Below are 27,071 nucleotides of genomic sequence, written 5' to 3'. Positions count from 1 at the left end.
GCCTTTTATTTTTTTTAATGTTTACTTTTTATTGAGAGAGAGAGGGGGAGAGAGAGAATTCTAAGCAGGCCCAGCGCTGTCAGCACAGAACCTGATCCCACGAACTGTGAGATCACGACCTGAGTTGAAACCAAGAGTCAGGCACCCCCTAGAGTTACTTGCCTTTTAGAGAATTTCCTGGAGAGGACAGTGGGCAGCCCAAAGGTAGTTGATGTTTTCAGTTGATGTCACAATGGCATAATGCAGTTGAAAGGGATATTAGAAGTGATGCGTTAAATAATTGTTCATAATGTACAGTTATGTTCAGTGGCATGTTTGTAACAGCAGTTCTCAAACTTTTTGGTCTCAAACTTTTTTTTTTAATTTTTTTTTTTAATGTTTATTTATTTTTGAGACAGAGACAGAGCATGAACAGGGGAGGGTCAGAGAGAGAGGGAGACACAGAATCTGAAGCAGGCTCCGGGCTCTGAGCTGTCAGCACAGAGCCCGATGCGGGCTTGAACCCACAGACCGCGAGATCATGACCTGGGCTGAAGTCGGATGCTCAGCCGACTGAGCCACCCAGGCACCCCGGTCTCAAACTTCTTATACTCTTAAAAATTATTGCAGACTCTGAAGAGCTTTTGTTTATGTGGTTGTAACTATCAATATTTATTAGAAATTAAAATTGAGAAATCATTAGGTATTTCTTTATTAACAATATTAAACCTGTTACATGTTAACATATATAACAGTAAAAAAAATCATTTTTCCCTTGGGGCGCCTGGGTGGCGCAGTGGGTTGGGCGTCCGACTTCAGCCAGGTCACGATCTCGCGGTCCGTGAGTTCGAGCCCCACGTCAGGCTCTGGGCTGATGGCTCAGAGCCTGGAGCCTGTTTCCGATTCTGTGTCTCCCTCTCTCTCTGTTCCTCCCCCGTTCATGCTCTGTCTCTCTCTGTCCCAAAAATAAACGTTGAAAAAAAAAATTATAAAAAAAAAAATCATTTTCCCCAAAATAGTAAAAATAGCAACATTATTATTATATATTTTTGCAAACCTTTCTAATGTTTGACCTAAGAGAAGATAGCTGGTTCCTTGTATCCGCTTCTGTATTCAGTCTCTTACAATATCACATAGCCTGTACCCTCTAGAAAACTTCACTACATGCTGTGAGCAAATGAGAATGAAAAGGCAAATAATGTCATAGTGTTCCTATGAAAATACTTTTAATCCTGTGGACCCCTACAAAGTGTTTGAGGGCTTCCAAGGAGCCCCAGACCATACTTAGAGAATTCCTAGGCTATATTTTCTTGTATTCTGATATCTTTAAAAATATATATTTGCCTAAACTAAATATGTGTTAGCTAAAACTAACACATGCTTATTGTTAAAAAAAGTTAATAATTACGTGGAGGGTCAATGAGGGAAATGGGGTTACCTTTCATTCCTTTCCTCTCCTCACATATTCACTGTTAAGTTTTTGTGTGTGTGTTTCCCAGATTGTGTGTGTTGTGTACACTTTTATTTATTTTTTTGAAGTTTATTTATTTTTGGGAGAGGGAGTGTGCATGCATGTGACCACGGGCAGGGTAAGGGCAGAGAGAGAAGGAGAGAGAAAATCCCAAGCAGGCTTCATGCTGTCAGCAGAGCCCAACGCAAGGCTCACTCTTGGAAATCATGAGATCATGGCTTGAGCCGAAATCAAGAGTCGGATGCTTAACTAACTGAGCCATTTAGACACCCCGTATTGTGTTCGCTTTGATAAGTGGAAGAGAAGAGTCAAGTTAAAAATCATTTATGTCTTGACTGAAAAAAGATTGAGAATAAGATAGAACCGTGAACAGGGAACTAGGTGTCCGAGAGCTCTGGGTTCTGACTCAGCCTCTGTCACTCGGGCTTTGGGCATACCTCTTCACCATCCTGGCTCAGACTCCTCAGTTCTCAGGTGACAGGACTCCACACAAGGTGATCCAGGTGCCACTGCCATGTAGGAATTAATTTATTTCCCAAGATCTAATGGTCAAATGCCAGAGAGGGATGGTAGAAAGTTGTAACTAAAAATATTTCCTCCTGGTGAGACACCAGAAGGTTGTTTCTCTGGAAATGGATTCTTTTAAATTGTAATTAATGTTCAGCAGTAGAACTCCCACTCAGATGGTTAGAATTCAGTGGGACTCAAAATAATGGATTTATTTTTATGCCTCTCTGGCACAACAGTATTGTACATCGTGGTTATCGTCTCAGTATTTTGTGCCTTCTAATTTTATGTCAGTGAACAGACAGTCCTAGGGAGGGGGAAAAAAAAACCACTGAGTATTTATGAAAGAGGAATTTAATGCAAATTCTAAAAAGTCATGTGCTTACATAGCTTGGCATAAGACTCGCATCTATAATAAATATTGTCCTTCAGGTAGCAGCTGCTTAGGAAAACGAAAGCAGTCATCTGTGTGTTTGCTTGGTGAGGAGACAAATATAGCAAATCCCCAATGTACAGAATAGCTGTGTTCCAGATTTATCTTTAGCATTTTGAATACATTTTCTCATGGATGTTCCGTTTATTTATAGGTGCATACAGTCATACATGAATTAACAAGTTCAGGGCTTATGCTATGCCAGGCTCTATGCTGAGTTTCCAGACTGGTACACAAAAAAAGATTTGACACCTAAAATAGGTCCCATACTAGCCCCCTTTTTTTTCTTTTCCAGTAATTTTTGGTAGTATATTAGTAAAAATTTTTTCAAGTATTAATTACAACAGTGGTTAAGAGCGTGAACTCTGGAGCCAGGCTGTCAATGTTCAGACACAGATTCTGCCACTTACAAAGTGTTTAACTTTAGGAAAAGTTATAAAACTTCTTGGTGTTTTTTTTTTCCTCATGTATAAAATGGAGAGAATACTAGTACATACCTCATCAGGTTGTTGCGAGGATTAAGTGTTTTTGTTTTTGATTGTATAATTCACATAATATAAAATTAACCATTTTAAAGTGTACAATTCAGGGGCACCCATCTGGCTCAGTCCAAAGAGCATGCAACTCTTGATCTCGAGGTCCTAAATTCAAGCCCGATATCGGGTGTGGAGATTACTAAAAAACAACTAACTTTAAAGTGTACATTTCAGCAGTACTTAGTACATTCACAGTGTTGTGCAACTCCTACGTCTGTATCATTCCAAAACATTTTGAATAAACACAACGTAGTATATATACACAATCGAATATCACTTGGCCATAAAAAGGAAAGAAGTACTGATACATGCTCCAAAGTGGATAAACCTTGAAAACATCATGCTATGTGAAAAAAGTCATACACAAGAGGTCACATTTTGCATGAGTGTTTTTATATGAAATATCAGAGTCAGGGCTGAGTGGAGGGGGAAATAGAACATGCCTGCTTTTCTTTTGAGGTGATGAAAATCTTTTGGAATTTGATAGAGGTCGTGGTTGCACGACATTGTGAATATACTAAATGTCACTGGTATACTTTAAAATTTTTTTTTTTGTTTTTTTTGTTTTAGTGTTTGGTGTGTGTGTGTGTGTGTGTGTGTGTGTGTGTGTTTTGTGAGAGCACGAGCAGAAGGGGGCAGAAAGAGGGAGACAGAGGATCCAAAGCAGGCTCTGTGCTGACAGCAGCGAGCCCGATATGGGGCTCCAACTCACCAACCATGAAATCATGACCTGAGCTGAAGTCGGACGCTCAACCAAGCCATCCAGGCGCCCTGAATGGCATACTTTTAAATGGTTAATATATGTTATGTGAATCCCACTTCAATTTAAAAGTGGTAATGAAGCCACTTGATCAATTAGACTGGCAAAAGATTCTTAGGCGACCAAAGCCAGCATCTGCTTAATTCTGAGGGTTTCTACTCTTCTTTCTGTCTCCAGTTGATTTCCCTTACTTTCTTGTGAGCTCAGCTAAGCATTTAAAGGATGTTTGTTATATTTTTTTATGTTATGTAACAGTACTAGGTATTTTGCACCATGTTGTCTAGACCACCATATTGCTGGAAATGGAAGCCCTCATTTCACCCTTAAATTTTTAACTCTCACATTTAAACTTAGGTTTCCTAACAAAACCTGGAATAAATGTGTGTGTCTGTGTCTGTGTCTTCTCCTTAAATAGGTAAAACTGGTAAGCTTTTCATTTCCTCCCCATTCCACACTCCTCCCCCCTGCCTATGCATGTTTACTGCTGCTGGCCTCCAGGGGAATGTGATGAAAAGGTGGCATTGTCTTCCTGCAGGGTATGACAATGGCAAGCTTTCTGGTCTCTAGAGTTCTTCCTAGTTTCTCCCATTCTGACTGAGTGTTCCTGACAGATAAACCACCTGAGACTGAGACACCTGACTTCAGTTGTTAGGGTACCCAACTAATCAACCAGAAAGTCACCCCAGAGCTCCCTTCTGCTTCCCAATCCTCATTCCCACCATTTGTAGTAATCCTGTTGTATTAGAGTTCTATTGCTGCTGTAACAAATTACCCCAGATTAAGTGGTTTAAAACAACACAGATTTTATATCTTTAGGTCCGTAGGTCAGAAGTCTGATGCAGGTCTCACTGAGCTAGAATCAAAGGTGTCAGCAGGGCTGTGTTCTTTAATGGAGGCTGTAGGGGAGAATCCATTTCCTTGCCTTTTCTGGCTTCTGAAGACACTTGTATTCCTTGACTAGTGGCCCCTTTGTCTAAAAGCCATCAGCAGTGGTTGAACCTGCACATTGCCTTACTCCCACGTATTCTTCTAGCTCCTTCTACTTTTAAGGACCCTTGTGATTACATTGGACCCAGTCACATAATCCAGAATAATCTCCCTATTTTAAAGTCGGTGATCAGCAACCTGCCATGTAATACAATGTGTTCACAGGTGCTGAGGATTAGGCCATGGACATCTTTCAGGGGACTGTTCTGCTTACCACACCTATCTCCTGTGCATTTTGTCTGTGAGTTCTTTCAAAATAGCCTCACTCTGCTATCCTTTTAATTTCTGGTCCACCAATAGACCCTTCTTTGTTTTTCTATACAACACTTTCATATATAAGCCTTTTCTGTGATTATTAGTGATTGGAATGAGGGAGGAGGCAATGCTGGGTTTTCAGTTCACTATCTTGATCTAGTCTTTCCACTACTAATAAATTTTACACTTGATCTTAGTCAAAAGGCCGAGAAACAATTCCAGTACTAATAAATTTTAAAAAGCTTTTTAGTTTTACTAAATTTGAACTCGTTTTACTAGATTTGAACTTTTTATGTTAGTTCCTGAGGAGGTAATAGACCATTGAGCTCTTTGGACTGGCTGTTCTCTTTATCTTGGTGTAAGATGTACTTCCCTTTAAGATTTCAAGGTAGGTAGGCAGGGGTTTCTAAGTTAGGAACTTTGGGTGTATGTTTAAAGCTGGCAAGGAAGAGGAATGGAGATGTTGTTGTTTGAAAAAGTTTGAAAAAGTTTCCAGACAGGATTTTTCTGCCTGAAATGCCCCGTTTATGCAATACCGGCATGGACACGTAGTACTATGCAATAGGAAAAAAAATGCCACAGCCTTAATAACCTTAGTAAGCATTGTCCAGTCCTCATTTTTCTTGGAAAAGAAACCTTAGTAAGCATTTGCAGTCCTCATTTTTCTTGGAAATTGCCTGTAACGTGAGCAAGAGTGCCAGAAACATCTCTGTAGACTATAAACCTTTGTAGGTCCAGTGTTCCTTGGGACATCAAATATTACCTAGTCCTTACCAGAAAAGAACATTTATATTGGAGTCATCAAAAAAGCATAAATAACTGAAGGGTAAGTTGAATAAATATTTCATTAATCTATGTTATCCAAAGAGATAGAGTGAATAGTCTTATAATCCCGTAGAGGAGACATATAAACAAGTGCCGTGGGAACACAGAGCATGAACAACATATAGTAATGTAACCTGATAGGCAGGGGGTGGTAACATTCAATCTGAGGTTTGAAGCATTCTAATAGGACAATACAGTGCTCTCCCTTGTCAAACAGGCTGACCTATTTAAATAGCTAAGCGATCTGGCATATGTTTCTTATCTATAAAGTTGACCTAATTTCCAGTTGTTACCATGATTAAAATATTGTACATAACCATTATTAGATCAGTAGCTCAAAACTTGATATTCTGCCTGAGAATATATACCAGTGGGCCTCCATCTAGGTTGAGAACCATAAACCCACCTGGAGATTTCATCTGTATAATTTCATCCCTAACTATATGCTTGTGGTTTTTATCTGTCATAAGGTTTTATGAATGGAAAGACCGGTTGCTGGCTTCTTTCCCTGATAATTTTTGTCATTGTGTTACCCTGGATGAATTATTTATAGAATATTGAGCTGAGATTGTCCCTATTTTATTTCAAACACAAGTAAACAAAGCTATTGTAAAGAACAATATGATTTTTATACCTCTTTTACTTTGTGGTAAATATATTGACTAAGCAAAGAGACTAGAAGTATTTATCTGTTTTATTACTAGATATTTTGGCTTGTAAGGTTATCAGAGAATAGGAACAGCAACTGATCTATAAAAGGTTAAAAAAATCAATTTATCTGCTATTTTTTATGTGTGTCCTGGGTTGCAAACCCCTATGTTTTTCTCTTCAGGGACCCACTTCATTTTCTTTTTCAGTATGAGAGAGAAAAAGATTTCTTCTGGAAAATGAAATACTTGTGTTTAAGTATATAACTTTAGAACTTGAACAGAAATAATCCCAATATTGTATATGTCTGTTCACTGGAAATCTGATTTGACCCCTGGTTAATAATGAACTTTTGTTCATTTAAAAGTCGTGGCTCTTTATTTTTGTGAAACTATAATGGCTAAAGTCTTTTCAAATTTTTCAGGGGAGTGTGACAGCAATGACAGTATTCTTTCCCTTGGATACAGCTCGACTTCGACTTCAAGGTGAGTAACTTTTGTAGGCATCATATTCTTTTCATTTGGTGTCAGGAAACAAACATATTTTTCTAGTAACGTAAGAATATCTGTTTTGTTAGGAATCTACCCTTGTCCTTTTCCGCTGACTTTAAATACTGGTCATCAGTGCTGTTTCCTCATTAACAGAGAGGCGTTCATAAATGAGTCATAGCCTCAAGCATTCTCTAATCTGAGAGAACCTGAGTGGGCTTGCTTTAGTACGTTAGAATCATTACAATTCTTTCCAATAAACAATATGACTTTTTAAAAAAGATTTTATTATTTTTTTTTAAGTAATCTCTACACCCATTATGGGGCTCGAACTTACAACCCCAAGATCAAGCGTTACATGCTCTACCAACTGAGCCAACTAGGAGCCCCAACAATATGACTTTTTAAAGGCACAATGTGGAGAGTTTTTGCTGGGAGTAGATCTTCTCAAAAGAGAACAGAGAAGAAATAGGAAATGCATTGAAGCCAAACACCCACTGTCACTGCTAAATTGGGCGTGTAGTCTTAGTTTGCCTTTTTTGAATTATTGGACTGTGCAACCCTCTATAATTCCTGCTTGTTTTTCCCTCAGTATTTTTCAACTTGAAATTATAAACCTGTGCCAGAACTTACATGAAGAAATAAAAGAGTAAGATTAGCTTTGAACAAACTAATTCCTACAATAAAACCCTTCATGGCTATTATTTTACATTAATTTTAGAGTTTTGTGATAGGTAATAATTTCACATGACTCAAAAGCCAAAAATCTCTAAAACGATACACAGTATGGTGGAAAATCTCACTGTAATCTGCCCCTTCTTTCCCTCTCTTCTCTCCCTTGCAGATAATGTCTTTATTAATCTCTCAAACAGTCTTGCAGAGTTTTGTTATGGAATAACAAATAAAAAAAAAATATATAGGGGCACCTGGGTGATTCAGTTGATTGAGTGTCTGATGTCAGCTCAGGTCATGATCTCAAGGTTCTTGAGTTCGAGCCCCACATCAGGCACGCTGCTGTCAGCCTATCAACGCAGAGCCTGTTTCAGATCTTCTGTCCCCCTCTCTCTGCCCCTCCCCAACTTGCACGCTCCCAAAAATAAATAAATATTTAAAAAAATAATATATATATTCTTAGTTTTCTCCCTTTCTTACACAAAAAGCATTTTTGCTACACTGTTCTGCACCTTGTATTTTTCACTTAACAGCATATTGTAAATGCCTTCCAAATCAATGCTTTGGGAGCTTCTTCATCCTTCTGGCTGTAGAGTGTTCCATAGTGTGGATGCTCCATAACCTGTTTACCCTTCCCCCTTTCTAGATTCTTGGGTGGTTTCTTCTCTTTTGTAGAATAGACTCGTTCATATGCTGCTTTGTTTCTGTAAGTTCAATGTGATAAATTCCCAGAAATGAGATTGCTGTATCAAAGGGTTAAACCTGTTTGTAAATTTTTTTTTTTTACAATCGTTGCATTTGTCTTTTATTTTATTTTTATTTCTTTTTTTTTTTTAAATATAATTTATTGTCAAGTTAGCTAACATACAGTGTATACAGTGTGCTCTTGACTTCGGGAGTATATTCCTGTGATGCATCGCTTACATAGGACACCCGGCGCTCATCCCAAAAAGTGCCTTCCTCAATGCCTGTCACCCATTTTCCCTGTAATGTTTTTTTTAATGTTTATTTTTGAGAGAGAGACAAAGTGTTAACAGGGGAGAGGCAGAGAGAGAGAGGGAGACACGGAATCTGAAGCAGGCTCCAGGCTCTGAGCTGTCAGCACAGAGCCCAACGTAGGGCTCAAACTCATGAACCGAGTTTGAGCCCTCCTAGGTGAGGCTCCTAGGTGCTGAGCCTCCTAGGTGCCCCAATTCTCATCCTTTTGAGACCTTTTAGTTTTTAGGTTAGGAAACCGAGCACAAGCCTAAAACTTTGAAAACCTGAGTTTTAATCCTGGCCCTGCTGCCAACTACATGTGTCCTTCACAGCTTTTGTGTCTGTAGCCTCTTCCCTAACAGGGAGATGGTAATTTATTTCCACTCTACTTTATAAGATGTTAAGATAAAAATGAGAATATGTAACTTTGAAAAAAAAAAAAGCCCCAAACAAGATAAGCCTTATGAAATAGAAGATCTCCTGTCACATCTTTTGCTTTGGAAATTAGGTGTTGAATTAAAATGCTTTATGGTTCGTGAATACCAGATGAAACCCAAGGGATCCACAGTTGGGAATTGAGCACATGGGAACAAGGAGGGTTGTTGAGTTCTGAGGCAAGCTAAGGAGCTCAAATAGGGCGGGAGATCGCTCAGGTGAGGTAAATGGCATTTCAGTGAAACTTGCTGATGCTGAAGATCATAATTCTCAGATTTAGTTTAAACGTATATTCTTTCATCTTATAGTTGATGAGAAAAGAAAGTCCAAAACTACACACATGGTGCTCCTGGAGATCATTAAGGAAGAAGGCCTGTGAGTACCAACCACCTTGCTCATCCTTGTTAGAGCAGGCAGCCCGTTGGGAGATTGCCAGGCTTCTGGCAAATCTGCACTCTCTCCTCCCGTTCTCGCAGCCTTACAGTAGTTGTGGATTTTAATTGCCCAACTTATAAGTACATAATTGTTTTCACCTCCTTGAAGTTCTGTGGTTGGCCATTTTGACTCTTGATCATAGAGTCTTCCATGAAACCAATGCTTTATGGTTTTGTTTTGTTTTTTACAGTGAGCTGAAGAAGGTGATAATTTAGTTTGTTCTATGATATATTCAGGCAGATTATGTACTTCTTTTGGTTGGTTTTTTTTTTTACTTTTTATTTGGAAATAATTTCAAATTCACAAAAAATTATGAAACTAAAAATAGTACAAAGAATATCAGTATATGCTTTATGCAGATGGACCTGTTACACTTTTTCCCATTTATTTTACCATCTGTGCTCATATTCTCTCCCCTCTCACCCTCCCTCTTCTCTGTTACACACACACACACACACACACACCACACAAACTTTTTTCAGAATTATTTAAGAGTAAGGTACACACCATACATCAAAGCTTTTACCCCTATCACATTAACAATTTTAAAGAATATAACTCCCCTCCCTTTTTTTTTTAATAACATACTTCTCATTTTAACTTTGCCTCACGTTTCTTTATGATTAGATTGAAGCTCTGCATTCTTGGCCAGAATAATGCATAGGTGATATCGTGTCCTTAGGATATCACATCTGGAGTCACGTATTGTCCACTGGCCCATCATTGCTTAATTATGGTTTCTCAGATTTGGGTTAGCCACTGAATAATTTTTCCTCTCTTGCAACTATAAACAGTCTATGAAGAGAAACTTTAGTATCAGTATTAAACTCAAAAATTCCTGCTTTTTCCGTGGCTTATAATTGATTACTATATGATATTATTTTGGTGCTTAAATTGTCCCAGGTGTGGCTAGTAGGAGCCCTTCAGCCATGTTCCTGTGCCCTTATAAATGCGCCCAACCACTTCTTTTTTTTATACTCGCTATCTATATTTTCTTCATTTTAAATGCTGTTACCTTGTAGTAAAATGTGAGTGATGCCACATTTACTAATAGCCATGAGGAAATTGTCTCTAATCTTACATAGTAACTTACTAAAGGAAATCAATGGGAGGAAATCAGTAAAATCAATCACTGAAAGTGTGTTGTTTCTTTGGCCTCATTAATGGTAGAGAAGATGTCTTGGTTTGGGTATCTTTCAGAATATGAAATATATGTGCAGTTTGGAGTATGTTGTAATACAGAAGTGAACTTCGAGAATATGTGAATGATCAGCTTTTCCTGGGACTTTGCCCATTGCTACTGGCTTTTGTCCAGCATCTTTACTTGGCTTATTGTGTTTTTCCTCTAGCCTGGCACCGTATCGAGGGTGGTTTCCAGTTATCTCCAGTCTGTGCTGCTCCAATTTTGTCTATTTCTACACTTTTAATAGTCTCAAAGCAGTCTGGGTCAAAGGTCAACGTTCTACTACTGGAAAAGATTTAGTAGTTGGATTTGTTGCAGGTAACAAAGTTTTCTGAGTATAAAATTTTTTATATTTTAATATTTATCTTGTGGTTCATATATTCTGTAAAGTTTATTTTAGCACAAATTAATGCTACAAAGAATGTAATTCGTTTTCTGACTTAGCCGTGTGTGTGTGTGTGTGTGTGTGTGTGATAAAAACACATAACATATAATTTGCCATTTTAACTATTTTTAAGTGTATACTTAAGCAGTAAGTTCATTTATATTATTGTGAAACAGATCTTCAGAACATTTTCAAACTCTATAACCATTAGACAGCAAACTCTCCCTTCCTCCCTCCCCCTGATAATCACCATTCTACTTTCTATTTCTGTGAATCTGACTACTTGAGATGCCTCATATAACTGGAATCATACAGTATTTGTCTTTTGTGACTGACTTATTTCATTCAGCATAATGCCCTCAAGGTTCATTCATGTTTTGCTCTTTTTTTTTTTTTTTTTTAAGGCCAGATACTATTCAGTTGTATGTATATACCACATTTTGTTTATCCATTCATCTATTGATGGGCATTTAAGTTGTTTTGGCCTCTTGGCCACTGTGAATAGTTGCTGTTACGAACATGGGTTGTGTAAATAAATCTTTTTGAGTCCCTGCTTTCAGTTCCTTTGGATATATACCCAGAAGTGAGGTTGCTGTCATATGGTAGTTTTTTTGTTTTTTTTTTTTTTAATTTTGTGAGGAACCACCATACTGTTTCCCACTGTGTCATATAATCCCACCAGCAGTGCACAGCGGTTTTAAGCTCTCCACGTCCTCACCAGCTCTTGTTATTTTCTGGGTGTTTTAGTTTTGATGGTAGCCATCCTGATGATGATAACCATCCTGATAGTGAGGTGATATTTCACTGTGGTTTGATTTGCATTTCTATCTTTTCATATGCTTGTTGGCCATTTGTATGTGATCTTTGGAGAAGTGTCTATTCAAGTCCTTTGCCCATTTTTTAATCAAGTTGCTTGATTTTTTTGTTGTTGAGCTGTAGATTTTTTTCTTATTTTTTTTATTTTAGAGAGAGAGAGAGCATGTGAGCAGGAGAGAGGGGCAGAGGGAGAGAAAAACCATATATATATATGGTCTTTAATCCATTTAGAGTTAACTTTTGTATGTGGTGGAAGATACAGGTCCAACGTCATTCTTTTGTATGTGGATATCCAGATACCCAGTTTTCCTAATACCATTGAAGAGACTGTCCTTTCCCATTTGAATGGTCTTGGCATCCTTGTGGAAGATTGTTGACTAATTACACCAAGGTTTATTTCTGAGCTGAGTTGGCTTACTTTTTTCTTTTTTTTAAGTTTATTTATTTATTTTGAGAGACCAGCTACCCGTCTAAATAAATAAACTTAAATAAATAAATAAATTATTTAATTGAAAAACAGTTACCAGGGGTGCCTGGGTATCTCAGTCGGTTAAGCATCCATCTTCAGCTCAGGTCATGATCTCGCGGCTGATGGGTTTGAGCCCCACCCCGGGCTCTGTGTTGACAGCTCAGAGCCTGGAGCCTGCTTTGGATTCTGTGTCTCCCTCGCTCTCTGCCCCTCCCCCTTGCACGCTCTCTCTTTTTCTCTCTCTCTCAAAAATGAATAAACATTAAAAAAAAAAATTAAAAAAACAGTTACCAGGCTAGGAGTTTTCATGTCCCCTCGGTTTTCCTCTTTACCTGTATGAAACCACAGATGTTTTGGGGCACCTGGGTGGCTCAGTTGGTTGAGCGTCCAACTTTGGCTCAGGTCATGGGTCTTGCGGTTCGTGTGTTCAAGCCCCGCGTCTGGCTCTGTACTGACGACTCAGAGCCTGGAGCCTGCTTCAGATTCTGTGTCTCCCTCTCTCTCTGCCCCTCCCCTGCTTGTGCTCTGTCTCTCTCTAAAATAAATAAACGTTAAAAAAAATTTTTTTTAAAAAGAGTCACATGCTCCACTGACTGGCCCAGCCAGGCGCCCCTGTGGTAAGAAATTTTAAGATCTACTCTCTTAGTAACTTTCAAATACACAATACAGTATTATTAACTGTAGTCATTATGGTGTACATTACATCCCATGACTTACTTATTTTATAACTGAAAGTCTGTACCTTTTGACCCCCCCACCAGACCAAGTTTTACATAAAGAGTATAGCACACAGGATTTCATTCTTTGTGGAAATGAATACTTGTAGGTAACAGAAGACACGAACAGAAGTTCCTCCAAAGAAGACATATACATGGCTAACAGACACATGAAAAAATGCTCAATGTCACTCATTATCAGGGGGAAAAAAATCAAAACCACAATGAGATACCACCTCACACCTCTCAGAATGACTAAAATTAATTCAGGAAACAACAAATGTTGGCGAGAATGCAGAGAAAGGGGAACCCCCTTACACTGTTGGTGGGAATGCAAACTGGTGCACCCACTCTGGGAAACAGTGTGAAGTTTCCTCAGAAAGTTAAAGATGGAACTATCTTATGACCCAGCAATTGCACTACTAAGTATTTATCCAAAAATACTGATTTGAAGGAGCACATGCACCCCAATGTTTATAGCAGCACTATCAATAATAGCCAAATTATGGAAAGAGCCCAAATGTCCATCAACTGATGAATGGATGAAGAAGATATATATATATATATATATATATATATATATATATATATATGTTATATGGAATTATGGATATATGGAATATTATATATTCCATATAATGAAATATTACTCAAATGTCCATCAACTGATGAAGAAGATATATATATATATGTATATATATATATATATATATATATATTATATGGAATTATATATATGGAATATTATATATTCCATATAATGGAATATTACTCAAATGTCCATCAACTGATGAATGGATGAAGAAGATATATATATATATATATATAATATGGAATATATATATGGAATATTATATATTCCATATAATGGAATATTACTCAGCCATTAAAAAGAATGAAATTTTGCCATTTGCAGTGATGTGGATGGAACTAGAGTGTATTATGGTAAGCAAAATAATCCAGTCAGAGAAAGGAAAATACCGTATGATTTTACTCATATGTGGAATTTAAGAAACAAAACACAGGAACATAGGGGAAGGGAAGGAAAAATAAAATAAGATAAAAATAGAGAGGGAGGCAAACCATAAGAGACTCTTAACTATAGAGAACAAACTGAGGGTTGCTGGAGGGGAAGTGGGTAGGGGGATGATCTCAATGTGTGATGGGCATTAAGGACGGCACTTGTTATGATGAACACCTGGTGTTATACGTGAGTCATGAATCACTAAATTCTACTCCTGAAACCAATACTATACTACATGTTAACTAACTTGAATCTAAATGAAATTTTGGAAGAGGAAAAAAAAGAAAGTGTGCCCAACTGCACAAAGTGGCTTGTGATCTAGTAAATATAATGCCTTAAAAAAATAAAAATTTTTAAAATTCTAAAAAAATGAATACTTGTAGTAAGTAACTCAGGATAGAAACCCAGGAGTCATTATAGCAAGTGCTGTCTCACCCTCCACATTTGTTTGGTCATCAGGAACCATCAGTCTCAACCAAGAGCACACTGTATACACTGCATATTAGCTAATTTGACAATAAATTATATATATGTAAAGGAACCATCAGTGTCAGGGATGCCTGGCTGACTCAGTCAGTAGATCATGTGACTCTTGGTCTTGGGGTCGTGAGTTCAAGCCCCATGTTGGACATAGAGATTACTTTAAAAAAAAAAAAAAAAAGAGCCATCATCATTCTGTCTCCTAAGTATCTCTAGAATCTGTTCCCTCTTTTCCATATACATAGCCATTTCCCAAAATCAAGCACCATCATCTCTCACCTGGACCATTGTTCTATTCTGTTCTTGCCTCTGAGGTCTTCCTCACTAACCTACTTTGCATAGTCTTGCCCAGCTAACCTTTCTGGAAGAATAGTTTTCTAACACTGTCATAACTCAAAGAACTCAAGTTTGAGATTTGTTCACTTGGAAAAAAAAAAGTCAGAATAGATCCTGAGGTGTCTTATACAGAAGGGATCTTCCTTTTTACACAATTGCAGCAGATGGCAATCTAGTATTATCCTTAATACTTGAGACCAAGTATTTGTAATGTCTTGATTTTTTTTTTAATGTTTATTTATTTTGAGAGAGAGTGTGCATGAGCAGAGGAGGGGCAGAAAGAGAGGGAGAGAGAGAATCCCAAGCAGGCCTATGCTGTCAGCACAGAACCTGACACAGGGCTAGATCCCATGAACCGTGAGATCATGACCTGAGCTGATATCCAGAGTTGGATCCTTAACCTACTGAGCTGCACAGGTGCCCCTGTAATATCTTGATTTCAATACATTTTAGATTCTATGGTTTTATGTATTTACATTTAAAAGATTACGAGTCACAGTCAAGGACTAGCTCATATAACTTTCCATGAAACTGCTAATTCATGAGATATATGATGAAATCTTTTTTAATTTTTCAGAGATGTTTATTTGCTAATATCTCACATCCCATTCTCCACCAGGCACACAACACCCTTGTTATTTTCTCTCACTGTGCTCTGCTTGTCTCCTTTCTAACTGTTACACATCTGCCATTACAGTAGATTCCCCTATACCTAACACTGCTAGACTGGTATAGTAGAGCACTTAGTTTTTAAAAGTCATTTGACCTAGGGAGTATCATAAATAGCATACTTTATATTTTATTTTAACTTAAGATGTATATATGTATATTTTAATCCTTATTTATTTTTGAGAGGGAGGGCAGAGAGAAGGAGACAGAGGATCCGATGTAGGCTCCATGCTGACAGCAGAGAGCCTGATGTGGGGTTTGAACTCAAGAACGCAAGATCATGACCTGAGCTGAAATCAGTTGCTTAACTGACTGAGCCACCCAGGCGCCCCTCATTTTTTTTAGTATATGGCCAAGGTATATCAGTTCACTATGGGAGTTTTGTGCCTTTTCTTGTACATACCCCATATTTGTAGAGTTTTGCCTGCATAACAGATACAATTGACATAAGCAGGTTGGAGAAAAGACATAGTATCAGTCTAATTCACTTACATTCTGTAGTGTCTTCTTGAGTATGTGAAAGAAAGGTGCAATGGGTCTGTGTCAGTTGTGAGCATCATCTGTTACATATCTTCTCAGAGAGATGGTGGAGAACTGCTGTCCTGAAACCCAAATCTGATTATGTTATCCCCAGCTTCAAACCCTTCCATGTCTGCCACCTGCAAATAGGATAAAGTCATGGCGCCTGTAGTGTAAAAGGATGAGAGCCCAACATACAAGATCTGTGTTGATACTGCTTACCTCTAGCTTGATCTCTACTGGCTCCCATCCTCTCTTGGAAAACTGATTCCTTGAATGTACTAATCCATTTAATAACTCCATTCCTCTACAACTATTGTTGTCTGTCCGATACTGACTGTTGTTCATCTGATATACAGCGTCCCCACTCCTGCCCCCAAACACAGGATTATCCAGCCCAGAATCAAAATGTCAGTTGTATCACAGTTGAGAGACACTTGGTCAAATGGATTTTGTCCTCCTTTATAATTCTGAGATTCTCTGATTTTAGGTTGTCTTTTTCTGAAGATAGGGAATTCTTTGGAAATGGCTTTTTGAGTTTTAAAATTTTCCTTGTAAAATGTTTTCTCACATCTTAATACCTATGCATTCTTAGAATTAGAACCACTTTTTCTTTTCCTGCTGTGGGCCTTGTCATGTATTAAAATCACTGTAGAAATGAGTTTCTTTGTCTCCAAGGAGTACTGGAAACAGTATTATTGTTATTCAAGTTCTGCTCGAAACGTAGAAATTTATTACTTACTGTATTTTCATAGGAAAAAGACTCATATAGCTTGATACCTTGGGGAAGGATTTGGGAACAGAATCTTAAGGAAAACTTAAATGAAGAAGATAATTGCCACTTTTATGAAATCGGGATTTTCACCAATAACTGTTTTTGAATGCCAGTGGTGTTACTGTTAGGACAGTTCATATTCCTCTCCTGCCCTCCGGTCTTTAATCTGGTAAGGCGGGTTTGTTCCCCCTTGGGTGTCAAGTTGCATTCCTTCATAGGGAGCCCTATGGTTAGATTTATAGCCTTGATCCGCCTACCCTTTTCCTTTATCAGTAGTAATTGCACTTATTTCCCAGGGGCACACACATAATTAGCATACTTTCTGATGTTTTCTCTCCTTTAACAAAGAAGACTCACTGGTGATAAAACTATTTTGTTTTCAAAATTCCAGAAGTAAATAGCTGTATTCCAATTCCCTGAATCAGTGAATACGATTTTAGTATGTGTGTTCAGTTACTGTTCATCTCTTCTTACTTGTGCTTCTGTTTTCTTATAAATGATTTTTTACAAATAAAAATAGAATCATTCAAATTGAAAGAAAAACAATTTCTTGTATTTAAGTAGATAAAGTGTTAGTATTCCCATCTTCGAGCTGAAGCATCAGCCACAGCTTGGAACTGAAAGAAGAATTTTCTACCCAGGTTTGTAAATAAGCAGAGAACTTTCTTTCCCCTTCAGCCATATCCCTCGTGCGTTGGTGACAGTTGGAATCCCTCATCATGACCATTTGTAGCTTGTTTTTCTCCCATGGAATGCTGTCCTTTGCTTGATTATATAGGTTGTAAGTTTTTAGTAAAGTTTTGAATCCTCAAATATTTTGAGTGTCTTTTCTCAGAACTCGTAAAATTATAGTGGCCAAAAAATACCTCTCCATCTGTTTTGGCTTAGAGGATGAACAAAGTACTTGAACTTTTCAGATACAAAGCTTTGAAATACTAATGTTTTCACAAGGATTTTATGTACTCTTCTTTAGATGATGGAGTGCATTTTTGTACTTGAGATTGTTCTTAGAACCCTCTCCATTTTCAGCTCATGTTAATAACAGAGATATGAAAGCAGAATTTTTTTCTTTTTCTTTTTTTTTTTTTTTTTGGTGCAAAAGGTGATTTTACTAAAGCATGGGGACAGGACCCATGGGTGGAAAGAGCTATGAAAGCAGAATTTTCAATGATGGTTACATCTTAACTGAGGCTGCATTGCCTCCGAAGTGTTTTGTGTGTGCCTACCTCTTGAATAGAACATGAAGGGAATTTTGATTTCTAAAGAATTTGTTTAACAGACAACCCATTTCATTTGTGTAGGAAGGTATGTATGCTATGTCTACAGTATCCACAGAAGCCTGTGATCTCTGTTCCTGAGCTTTCCTGTCTTCATGTTAAAAAAAAAAAAAAAAAAAAAAAAAAGTAGACTGCTCAGTAGTACCTTCTAGTCTGAATTTTCTGGCTGTTGATTTTTCAGTCAAGAGATGTGTACATTCACTAGGAAGACATTATAAAGTCTGGGCAAAAAGCCATTAAAAAGTCATGTACTGATACTCTTCTGTCGTGGTCTTCTGGGCACTGGCACTTTTTAAAAACAAGATGAGCAAAAATCTCTAGGTAAGGCTTTTTCAGATAATGATCAATGCCTTACGTGACAATGCATGAATACAGTGAGTCATAGCTTAAAGATGACTCAAGTTATGTGACTCTTCAAAAATATAATAAATACAGCTCATAAAATTTTTTGATGTCTTTCATTTTGAGAAATGTGTTCTCCTGATGCTCTTAAGAAAGGTAACAAAATGTCTCTCTTTAGCAACTGTATACAGCAAATGAAAAAATTGGACTTGAATCTCTTGGCTGTTTCCTCAAGCTTGTCTTTAGTTAGACTGTGTTTTCTGAATAGTGTGTTTTGAGATTCCTTAAATCAAAACATTCTTTCTCCTGTTGTATTTAAATGACTTTAGTAAAAGAAGATTTCTCTTCCTTAGGATTTTGCCTCTTGGTTCCTCAGAGCGTGGCTAGAGCCAGACAGCTTTATGTGTGGTTGTTTGCTGAATTTGTTCATTGGTTCATTTGTTCAACATTTATTTAACAAATATTTATAAAGTATCTACTATGTGTCAGGCACTTTGTTACAACTCTATCTGGTATTTTTTTTAAATCATTCCAGGACTGATGAGGAATATTTTAAAATTTCAAGATGGTGTTAACTTGGGATCATGTGTTTTCAAAAAAGAAGCACCTGGCTCATTGTATTGTTCCACTCTGAGGCAACTTTGGGGGGCCAAGACCCCCATCCTTAAGCTTGTAAGGATCGTGATGCTTGCGGAGCTGTTTCAGGTGTTTTGTGGTGGTTCATAACTACTGCTTGCTGCCTGCCTATCCTAATTCCCTAAGCGATGAGGAACTCTTCTGGGAGCCTCTATCTAGTCCCTGGTGAAGCTCTTTCAAATGTCACCACTTTCTCCCACCTGTCACCCATTGTACCAAATCCATACTCACTTAAAACCATGTAAGCTACTTACGTGAGAGTTGTAAGTTGTGTGTTTTATCAGATATTGTCATGGACTTAGCATGTGGTCAATAAGCCTTCTGTTATTTTCAAAATGTACATAAGGCTACATCAAAATTGCTGCTTTGGATGCTCTACAAATTGACAAATAGATCACGTCCTGTTATACAAGTGAGGAAACTTGCTCTTTTCACGTGGAAAGTGTTGCTGCCAGCCAGTTTGCTATCTGCAAGGCTTCTGACTTGCTTCTAACAGTAGTGGCTTGTGTTGTACCCTGTCACAGACACACGCCTTACCTCAGGTCTCCTAGTAGGTCAGTGGCAGAAGTAGAAATGAAACATTGGTACATAGATGTAAGGTAAGACAGCAAAGCTTGAAAGGTTACATTTTGCTTTCCCTTTGTCTCCTCTTTCTTTTGGAAGGTGTGGTGAATGTGTTGCTAACAACTCCACTCTGGGTGGTAAACACCAGACTGAAGCTGCAAGGGGCAAAATTTAGGAATGAAGACATTGTACCAACCAACTACAAAGGTATTATTGGTAAGTGTTTCTTGGGTAAGTTCCTATTTAAGGAGTTTCTTTTCTCTATCTGGAATTTATTGCCTCCATAATGCTGCCTATCCGAGAGCCTCAAATCTTGACATCTAACAGTGAGCATTTGTTTAGCTCATGTGTCTGTGGATTGACAAGAATTTGACTCGTTGAGGCTGGGGCCAGCCTGCACATATTCTTCTCTTGGTGATGGCAGAAGCACAGGAGGACACGTCCAGTTGTACAAGGATATTTCCAGCCCCTGTTCACATCTTGTTTGCTAACGTCCTTTTGGCCAAAGCACATCTCATGGCCAAACCCAAAGTCAGGGCTAGAGAAGTATACTGTTGTTACATGGACTGTTGGTGGAAAGGGGTAAATATTTTAAAAAATAATCTACACTGTTGTGGTTTTTGTTGTTGTTGTTGTTGTTTTTTAGTGTTGTCTTTGGATAAAACTATCTTATTAACATCTGATGACTTTGAGCTTAATAGTACTACATAACCTGGTTCTCCTTTCCCATGTTTCCATCTTTGTAATGAGAACAGTAGTTTCCTTATTAGTCAGATCCTATATAATGGACCCAGGGAGCTATCTCTTGTTGTCCTGGACTTTGCTATGAAACACATAGGGTATCAGTTCACAATTCTCTGTAATATAGAGTTCCCGGTGGTGGTGGTGGTGGTGGAGGTGGTTATTACTTAGGAAAACCTGACTTTCTTTCTTTCTTTCTTTTTTTTTTTTAATTTATGCATTTATTTTAATTTTATTTTTTACTATTTTTTAATTTACATCCAAATTAGTTAGCATATAGTGCAACAATGATTTCAGGAGTAGATTCCTTAGTGCCCCTTGCCCATTTAGCCCATCCCCCCTCCCACAACACCTCCCGTAACCCTCGGTTTGTTCTCCATAGTTATGAGTCTCTTCTATTTTGTCCCCCTCCCTGTTTTTATATTATTTTTGCTTCCCTTCCCTTATGTTCATCTGTTCTGTGTCTTAAAGTCCTCATATGAGTGAAATCATATGATGTTTGTCTTTCTCTGACTGACTAATTTCGTTCAGCATAATACCCTCTAGTTCCATCCACATAGTTGCAAATGGCAAGATGTCATTCTTTTTGATTGCCCGGTAATACTCCATTGTGTATATATATATATATACACCACATCTTCTTTATCCATTCATCCATCGATGGACATGTGGGCTCTTTCCATACTTTGGCTATTGTTGATTGTGCTGCCATAAACATGGTGCATGTGTCCCTTCGAAACAGCACACCTATATCCTGTAGATAAAGGACTAATAGTGCAATTGCTGGGTCGTAGGGTAGTTCTATTTTTAGTTTTTTGAGGAACCTCCATACTGTTTTCCAGAGTGGCTGCACCAGCTTACGTTCCCAGAAAACTTGACTTTGTAATGCCAGATTGTCAGGAAGAGTTACCTATGATTTAAGTTGGTGTCTCAATAATCTGGTGACCGTCAGTGTCCAATGATTATCAAAAAGTAGTTAACTGATGAGGCTGCCCCCAGAATATCATTGCAAGAAGGAAATTTTAATAGAACCAGTATGATTTGTGTTCTGGGTACATTTGAACAAAATTCACATTGTGTTGTCCAGTTAGGGGATTGTCCTCAAAAGTCCTTGATTTCTTGCCTAGATGCTTTTCACCAGATCATTCGAGACGAAGGAATCTTGGCTTTATGGAATGGCACATTTCCTTCCTTGCTGTTGGTCTTCAATCCTGCCATCCAGTTCATGTTCTATGAAGGTTTAAAACGGCAACTTCTAAAGAAACGAATGAAGGTAATCCCTGATTGTGAAAGCAACAAATAATCTCAGACATTGTCTTATTTGCATTGATGTGGTTTGTTCTTTTTTCGCTTTCCAGCTTTCTTCTTTGGATGTGTTCATCATTGGTGCAATATCCAAAGCGATTGCTACCACAGTCACTTATCCCATGCAGACGGTACAGTCAATTCTGAGGGTGAGTGCTGGGGTTCTCCCTGCATCTAATCAAACAACGTTCTAAAATATGTGGTGTCTCAGGGCGCCTGGGTGCCTCAGTTAAGCATCCGACTTTCGCCCAGGTCACAATCTCGCGGTTTGTGGTTCGAGCCCTGCGTTGGGCTCTGTGCTGACAGCTCAGAGCCTGGAGCCTGCTTCGGATTCTGTGTCTCCCTCTCTCTCTGCCCCTTCCCCACTCATGCTCTGTCTGTCTGTCTGTCTGTCTGTCTGTCTCTCTGTCTCTCAAGAATAAATAAGCATTAAAAATTTTTTTTAAATAAATAAAATATAGGGGTGCCTGGGTGGCTCAGTCGGTTGGGCGGCCGACTTCGGCTCAGGTCATGATCTCGTGGTCCGTGAGTTCGAGCCCCGCATCGGGCTCTGTGCTGACAGCTTGGAGCCTGGAGCCTGTTTCAGATTCTGTGTCTCCCTCTCTCTGATCCTCCCCCGTTCATGCTCTGTCTCTCTCTGTCTCAAAAATAAATAAACGTTAAAAAAAATAATAAATTAAAAAATAAAATAAAATAAAATATATGATTTCTCTGTTTAAAACAGTGTTAACAAAGCAATAAAGTAGTCAGTTGGTAGGCTGGAGCATTCCTTATGCATTTTTTCATTTGTTTGATATATTGCCCGCTAGGCTGGCTGTCACTTGGTTTTCTGTTTGGTTTGGAACAAAGATTATATTTGTAATTTCCAGTTAACATAGTGTCTCAGAAAACCCAAATGTGGGACGAATTTCTTTAACAACCTTGGGAAAGTATAAGTTTGTTTCCTTCTCATGAAAGGTGATTTGGTTAGGTTAATCTTTACAAAATCAGATGTTGATTCCTTTAGTTCATTCAGGAGGAATTAATGATTTAGTTTTTCTGAAGAGCTTTCAAATTTCTGTTTTTTTCATTCAATTATTTAATGCCCACTCTGTGTGAGGAGCTGGCTACACATGGTGAATAAAAATCCTAATCCCTGCCCTCCTGGAGGTAATAGAGGAAAGAATGAACCAATATATAGGCAGAATAAATAGGTTGTTATAAATTGAGAAAAGAACTATCTAGGAAGTGAGCTGCATTCTGAGATTTAGTGGAGGGGGGCATGGTGCAGATGTTCTTAGATGGGATGATTGAAGATGACTGGGCTCCTCTGAGGAGGCATGTATAAAAATCAAGACTTAAAAGAACCTAAGGATCCAGGCATCAAAGAACATTCTAGGTAGAGGGAACATGTTGTGCTAAGAGCTTGGTGAATATTGGGAAATGAAAACAGGCCACTGTGGCTGGAGAGTGGGCTCCGGATGAGATTAGGAAAGTAGCAGGGAAGCCTATAAGTGAGGATTCTAGATTTTATTCTCACCTGAGTGGGAAGCTTTTGAAGGCCGTTTAGCTAGGGAGTGGTGTGATCTGATTTACAATTCGAGAAGATTCCTCTGGTTCTTCTGTGGTGAATTGGTCATAGGGCTAAGAGATGAGGGTGGGAGGGCAATCAGGAGGCCATTTCCATAGTACAGGTAAGAGGTGATGGTGGCCTACACTGAGGTGGTAGCAGAGGAGAGGAGAGAGAAGACATGGACAGATTCACAATCAGTTTTAGAGAAAAAAATTCAAAGTATTTATGGTAGATAAAATGGGGGTGATAGTGAAAGTATTTCAGTTCAAAAATTTATTACCTTCTGTTAAAAGTATTTCTACTGATGTGCTATTTTTAAATTGATACTTAATACAAGGAATTCAGCAGCATCTAAATAAATGTATTTTGATACTTTTACAGTGTAAACATGTAATGTGAAGAGCTTAGACTGAAGAGGTTCTGATTTGTGGTTATCAGAACTTTTAAAGGACTGGAGGGCAAACCATACCATCAGTATCTAAATCTTCCTTGTGGGCATGTTTGTTTTCTTTTGAGGTAGAATTTTCCCATAATTCTCTGTAAAGTGAAAATTCTCATGCTTGATTCATTGAAAAATATTTCTTATTTTCACTTATTTTATTGAAAAAGAGAAGATTCATGAAATCTACATAGTAATTGGATATTTTTATTACTGTATACTATAAGACCTTACTCAAACATAATTTCCTCTGCAATAGAAATTGATCTTTTTTTCTTCTTCCCCAGTTTGGACGCCACAGACTAAACCCAGAAAACAGAACATTGGGAAGTCTTCGGAATGTTCTCTATCTTCTTCACCAACGAGTAAAGTGAGCTTTGTAAATGCTTCACATTCTGTCCTGTCTTTCAACAGCCATCTCTGCCAGGGAGTAGCTAATTCTGCTTAACTTGCACTACTGCCTTGGCAGTGGTAGCCTAGAAACCTCTTCTTGCATGTTGTGCTCAGACATTTCTCATTTTAGGAGCTTAGTGCAGTATGATAGCGTTTGGGGAAGTTACAGAAAAAGTTCAGGTCTTTATTCTTTGTTACTTAGAAATATACAGGACTCCTGTAGAGAGGGAAGCCTCCTATAATCTAATGTAGAGACTGTTCTGCCCTAGTAGTGCTGTCATCCGTGGTATATCCTGTGACTTCTCTTGTAGATACAAATAAACAGATATTATAGAGCAGTAGTCATAGTGAGAGAGGGAGGGGGTAGTAGGAAGAGTAAGAGTAATTATCGTAATGATGACGACAGTGATGATGATGATAAGAGTAGCTAACATTTTGAGTGTTTGCTTTGCAGCAGACCCTGAGCTCCGTGCGTCACGTGGGTAATCTCACTTAATCCTAACAGTAGCCCTGTGAGGCAGGTGCCTTCATCATTTCCCTGAATTCATTTCATTTAAAGAAGCTGACCCTTGGGGCGCCTGGGTGGCGCAGTCGGTTAAGCGTCCGACTTCAGCCAGGTCACGATCTCGCGGTCCGTGAGTTTGAGCCCCGCGTCAGGCTCTGGGCTGATGGCTCGGAGCCTGGAGCCTGTTTCCGATTCTGTGTCTCCCTCTCTCTCTGCCCCTCCCCCGTTCATGCTCTGTCTGTCTCTGTCCCAAAAATAAATAAAAAACGTTGAAAAAAAAAATTAAAAAAAAAAAAAAAAAAAAAAAAAAAAAAAGAAGCTGACCCTTAGGGATGTCAGATAAGTCAGGGGCCTCCTTTGAAGCAAAAGCTGCCATAACTTTCTGTTCCTAGATGTAAGATATTTCGAAAATAAATTTATTGTAAAAACAGAATAAGCTTGGGACACGTGGGTGGTCAGTCAGTTAAGCATCTGGCTTGGACTCAGGTCATGATCTTGCAGTTCATGGGTTCAAGCCCCACAATCAGGCTCTGTGCTGACAGCTCAGAGCCTGGAGCCTGCTTCGGATTCTGTGTCTCCCTCTCTGTCTGTTCCTCCCATGCTCACACTCTGTCTCTTGGGGGGGAAAAATTGTCTAAAAAAATCCAGAATATGCTCGGGATGAAAAAAATCAAAGATAAAGAATTGGTATAAAGTAAAAACTATAAATAATCACCATACCAAGTGTTGGCAAGAATGTGGAGCATCGAGAACTTTCCTTGTGCTGCTGGTGGGAAAATGAAATGGTACGATGACCACTTTGGAAAGCAGTTTGCCATTTTCTTCAAAAGTTAAACATAGAACTACCATAGGACCTAGCCATTCCAGTCAATTTATATACCCAAAAGAAGTGAAATATGTCTGCACAAAAACTTATATACAGATATTAATAGTTTCATTTGTAAGAATCAAAAACTGAAAAGAACGCAGATGTCCCATCATCGAGTGAATAGATACACAAGTTATTATATATCTACATAGTGAAATACTGCTCATAAAAAAGAAGGACTCTCTAATGTTGTATACATGCAACAATATGGATCTCAAAATAATTGTGCTGAGTGAAAGAAATCAGACAAAAAATTCATAGTGTATGATTCCACTTATATAAAATTTGGGAAATGCAAATACAATATCCACACCCCCCCTCCCCACCCTTATCTACAGTTTCCCTTCCCATGGTTTCAGGTGTCCACAGTCAGCCATGGTATGGAAACAGACGATCTTCCTTCTGACTTATCATCAGAAAGTCGATAGGACCTAGCGCCCAGTCCCAATGCCTGTGTCATCCGCCTCACTTCCCCTCAGAACATAGATGTTATGAGAGAGAGAGAGACCACATTCCCCTAACTGTTATTTCAGTATGTTGTTGTTCTATTTTATTATTAGTTTTTGTTGTTAATCTCTTACTGTGCCTAATTCACAAGTTAAACTTTATGATAGGTGTGTATGTATAGGAAAAAAATAGAGGGTTCAGTACTACCCACGGTTTCAGGCGTCCACTGAGGGTCTTGGAATGGATCCCCCGGGGGCTAAGCGGTGGCGTGCCCCTTTGATGCAAGAGTTGACTTTTGTGAAGAAAACCTTAACTATTTTTTTCACACCTCTTTCTTCTCAGGCGGTTTGGAATAATGGGACTCTACAAAGGCCTTGAAGCCAAACTGCTGCAGACAGTCCTCACCGCTGCTCTCATGTTCCTTGTTTACGAGAAACTGACGGCCGCTACCTTCACAGTTATGGGGCTGAAGAACGTACGCAAGCGCTGAGACACCTCGCCCCGCAAAGTGCAGAAGGCTACTCAAGATGCGGGCTTCCTTCCGTGCGAAGGGAAGTGATTCTCTTTTTACTCTTGGCTGCCTGCTCCATGAATTTTACCCTCATAGGCTGGAAAAGCATCTAAGGATAAACATGGAATAGAGCCAGCTGGACCTGTCGACCACTTCATTTTTATGATGGTTGGCTGAATTTTCTTGGGGAGGTTGGTCTGATGGTCATATGAAAAGAAAACATTATTGAAAACGTAAAAATGAAAGATTGTGGGTGTTTGTTGTTTTTCTTAAGGGGAATGGACTGTTGCTCTCGTGTGTTATCTTTTCCAGTTAAAATCTTTCTTAAATTTACCAGCTGTTCTTTTTCCCTGAACCCCCAGGTTCTAGGAATGTATTCAATACCATGTAATTCTCCTCTTAGGCTTTTGTATGTCTTAATCTTGGTATTTTCCTCACTAAACATACTATGATTGTGCCACAGGCATGACTTTATTTTTGTTGAGCTTTATTCCTCCTCCTTAAGGAAAGGTGTCGTCTTTAGTACATGAGCTGTTTATTTTGTGGGAGAAATGAAAACAATTCATCCCAAATGATTCTCTTATGAAGTATTTGTAAACATCACTTATTCATTAGTACTTGACATAATTAAAAAATATTTATTTTGAATCAGGCTTTTCATTACAAAAGGCTTGAAGTTTTGTTTTTCCATACAAGCCCCATCAAGTCAA

At 38.5% G+C, this 27,071-nt stretch overlaps 1 protein-coding gene across 2 annotated transcripts in view; it reads left to right on the top strand.

Annotated features, from left to right (window-relative positions):
- SLC25A17 (solute carrier family 25 member 17) overlaps window positions 1–26,835 on the top strand; it is a 46,140-nt gene extending 19,305 nt beyond the window's left edge. Inside the window, exons 1-9 of one of the 2 annotated variants that reach the window (XM_042947912.1) lie at window positions 5,730–5,754; window positions 6,826–6,886; window positions 9,283–9,349; window positions 10,759–10,910; window positions 19,700–19,816; window positions 21,469–21,614; window positions 21,700–21,795; window positions 23,925–24,007; window positions 26,193–26,835. In XM_042947912.1, the coding sequence (XP_042803846.1) occupies window positions 6,841–6,886; window positions 9,283–9,349; window positions 10,759–10,910; window positions 19,700–19,816; window positions 21,469–21,614; window positions 21,700–21,795; window positions 23,925–24,007; window positions 26,193–26,340 (855 nt within the window). In that variant the 5' untranslated portion in view covers window positions 5,730–5,754; window positions 6,826–6,840 and the 3' untranslated portion in view covers window positions 26,341–26,835. Of the gene's footprint in view, window positions 1–5,729; window positions 5,755–6,825; window positions 6,887–9,282; window positions 9,350–10,758; window positions 10,911–19,699; window positions 19,817–21,468; window positions 21,615–21,699; window positions 21,796–23,924; window positions 24,008–26,192 lie in introns of those variants that run through there. The other variant, XM_042947911.1, reaches the window with a different exon arrangement.
- Window positions 26,836–27,071: the final 236 nt, after the last annotated feature.

Source organism: Panthera leo, chromosome B4 (assembly GCF_018350215.1).
Source record: "Panthera leo isolate Ple1 chromosome B4, P.leo_Ple1_pat1.1, whole genome shotgun sequence".
Classification (NCBI taxonomy): Eukaryota; Metazoa; Chordata; class Mammalia; order Carnivora; family Felidae; genus Panthera; species Panthera leo.
The sequence above is the reverse complement of the archived record's forward strand: the minus strand, read 5'-3'. Positions and strand labels throughout refer to the sequence as shown.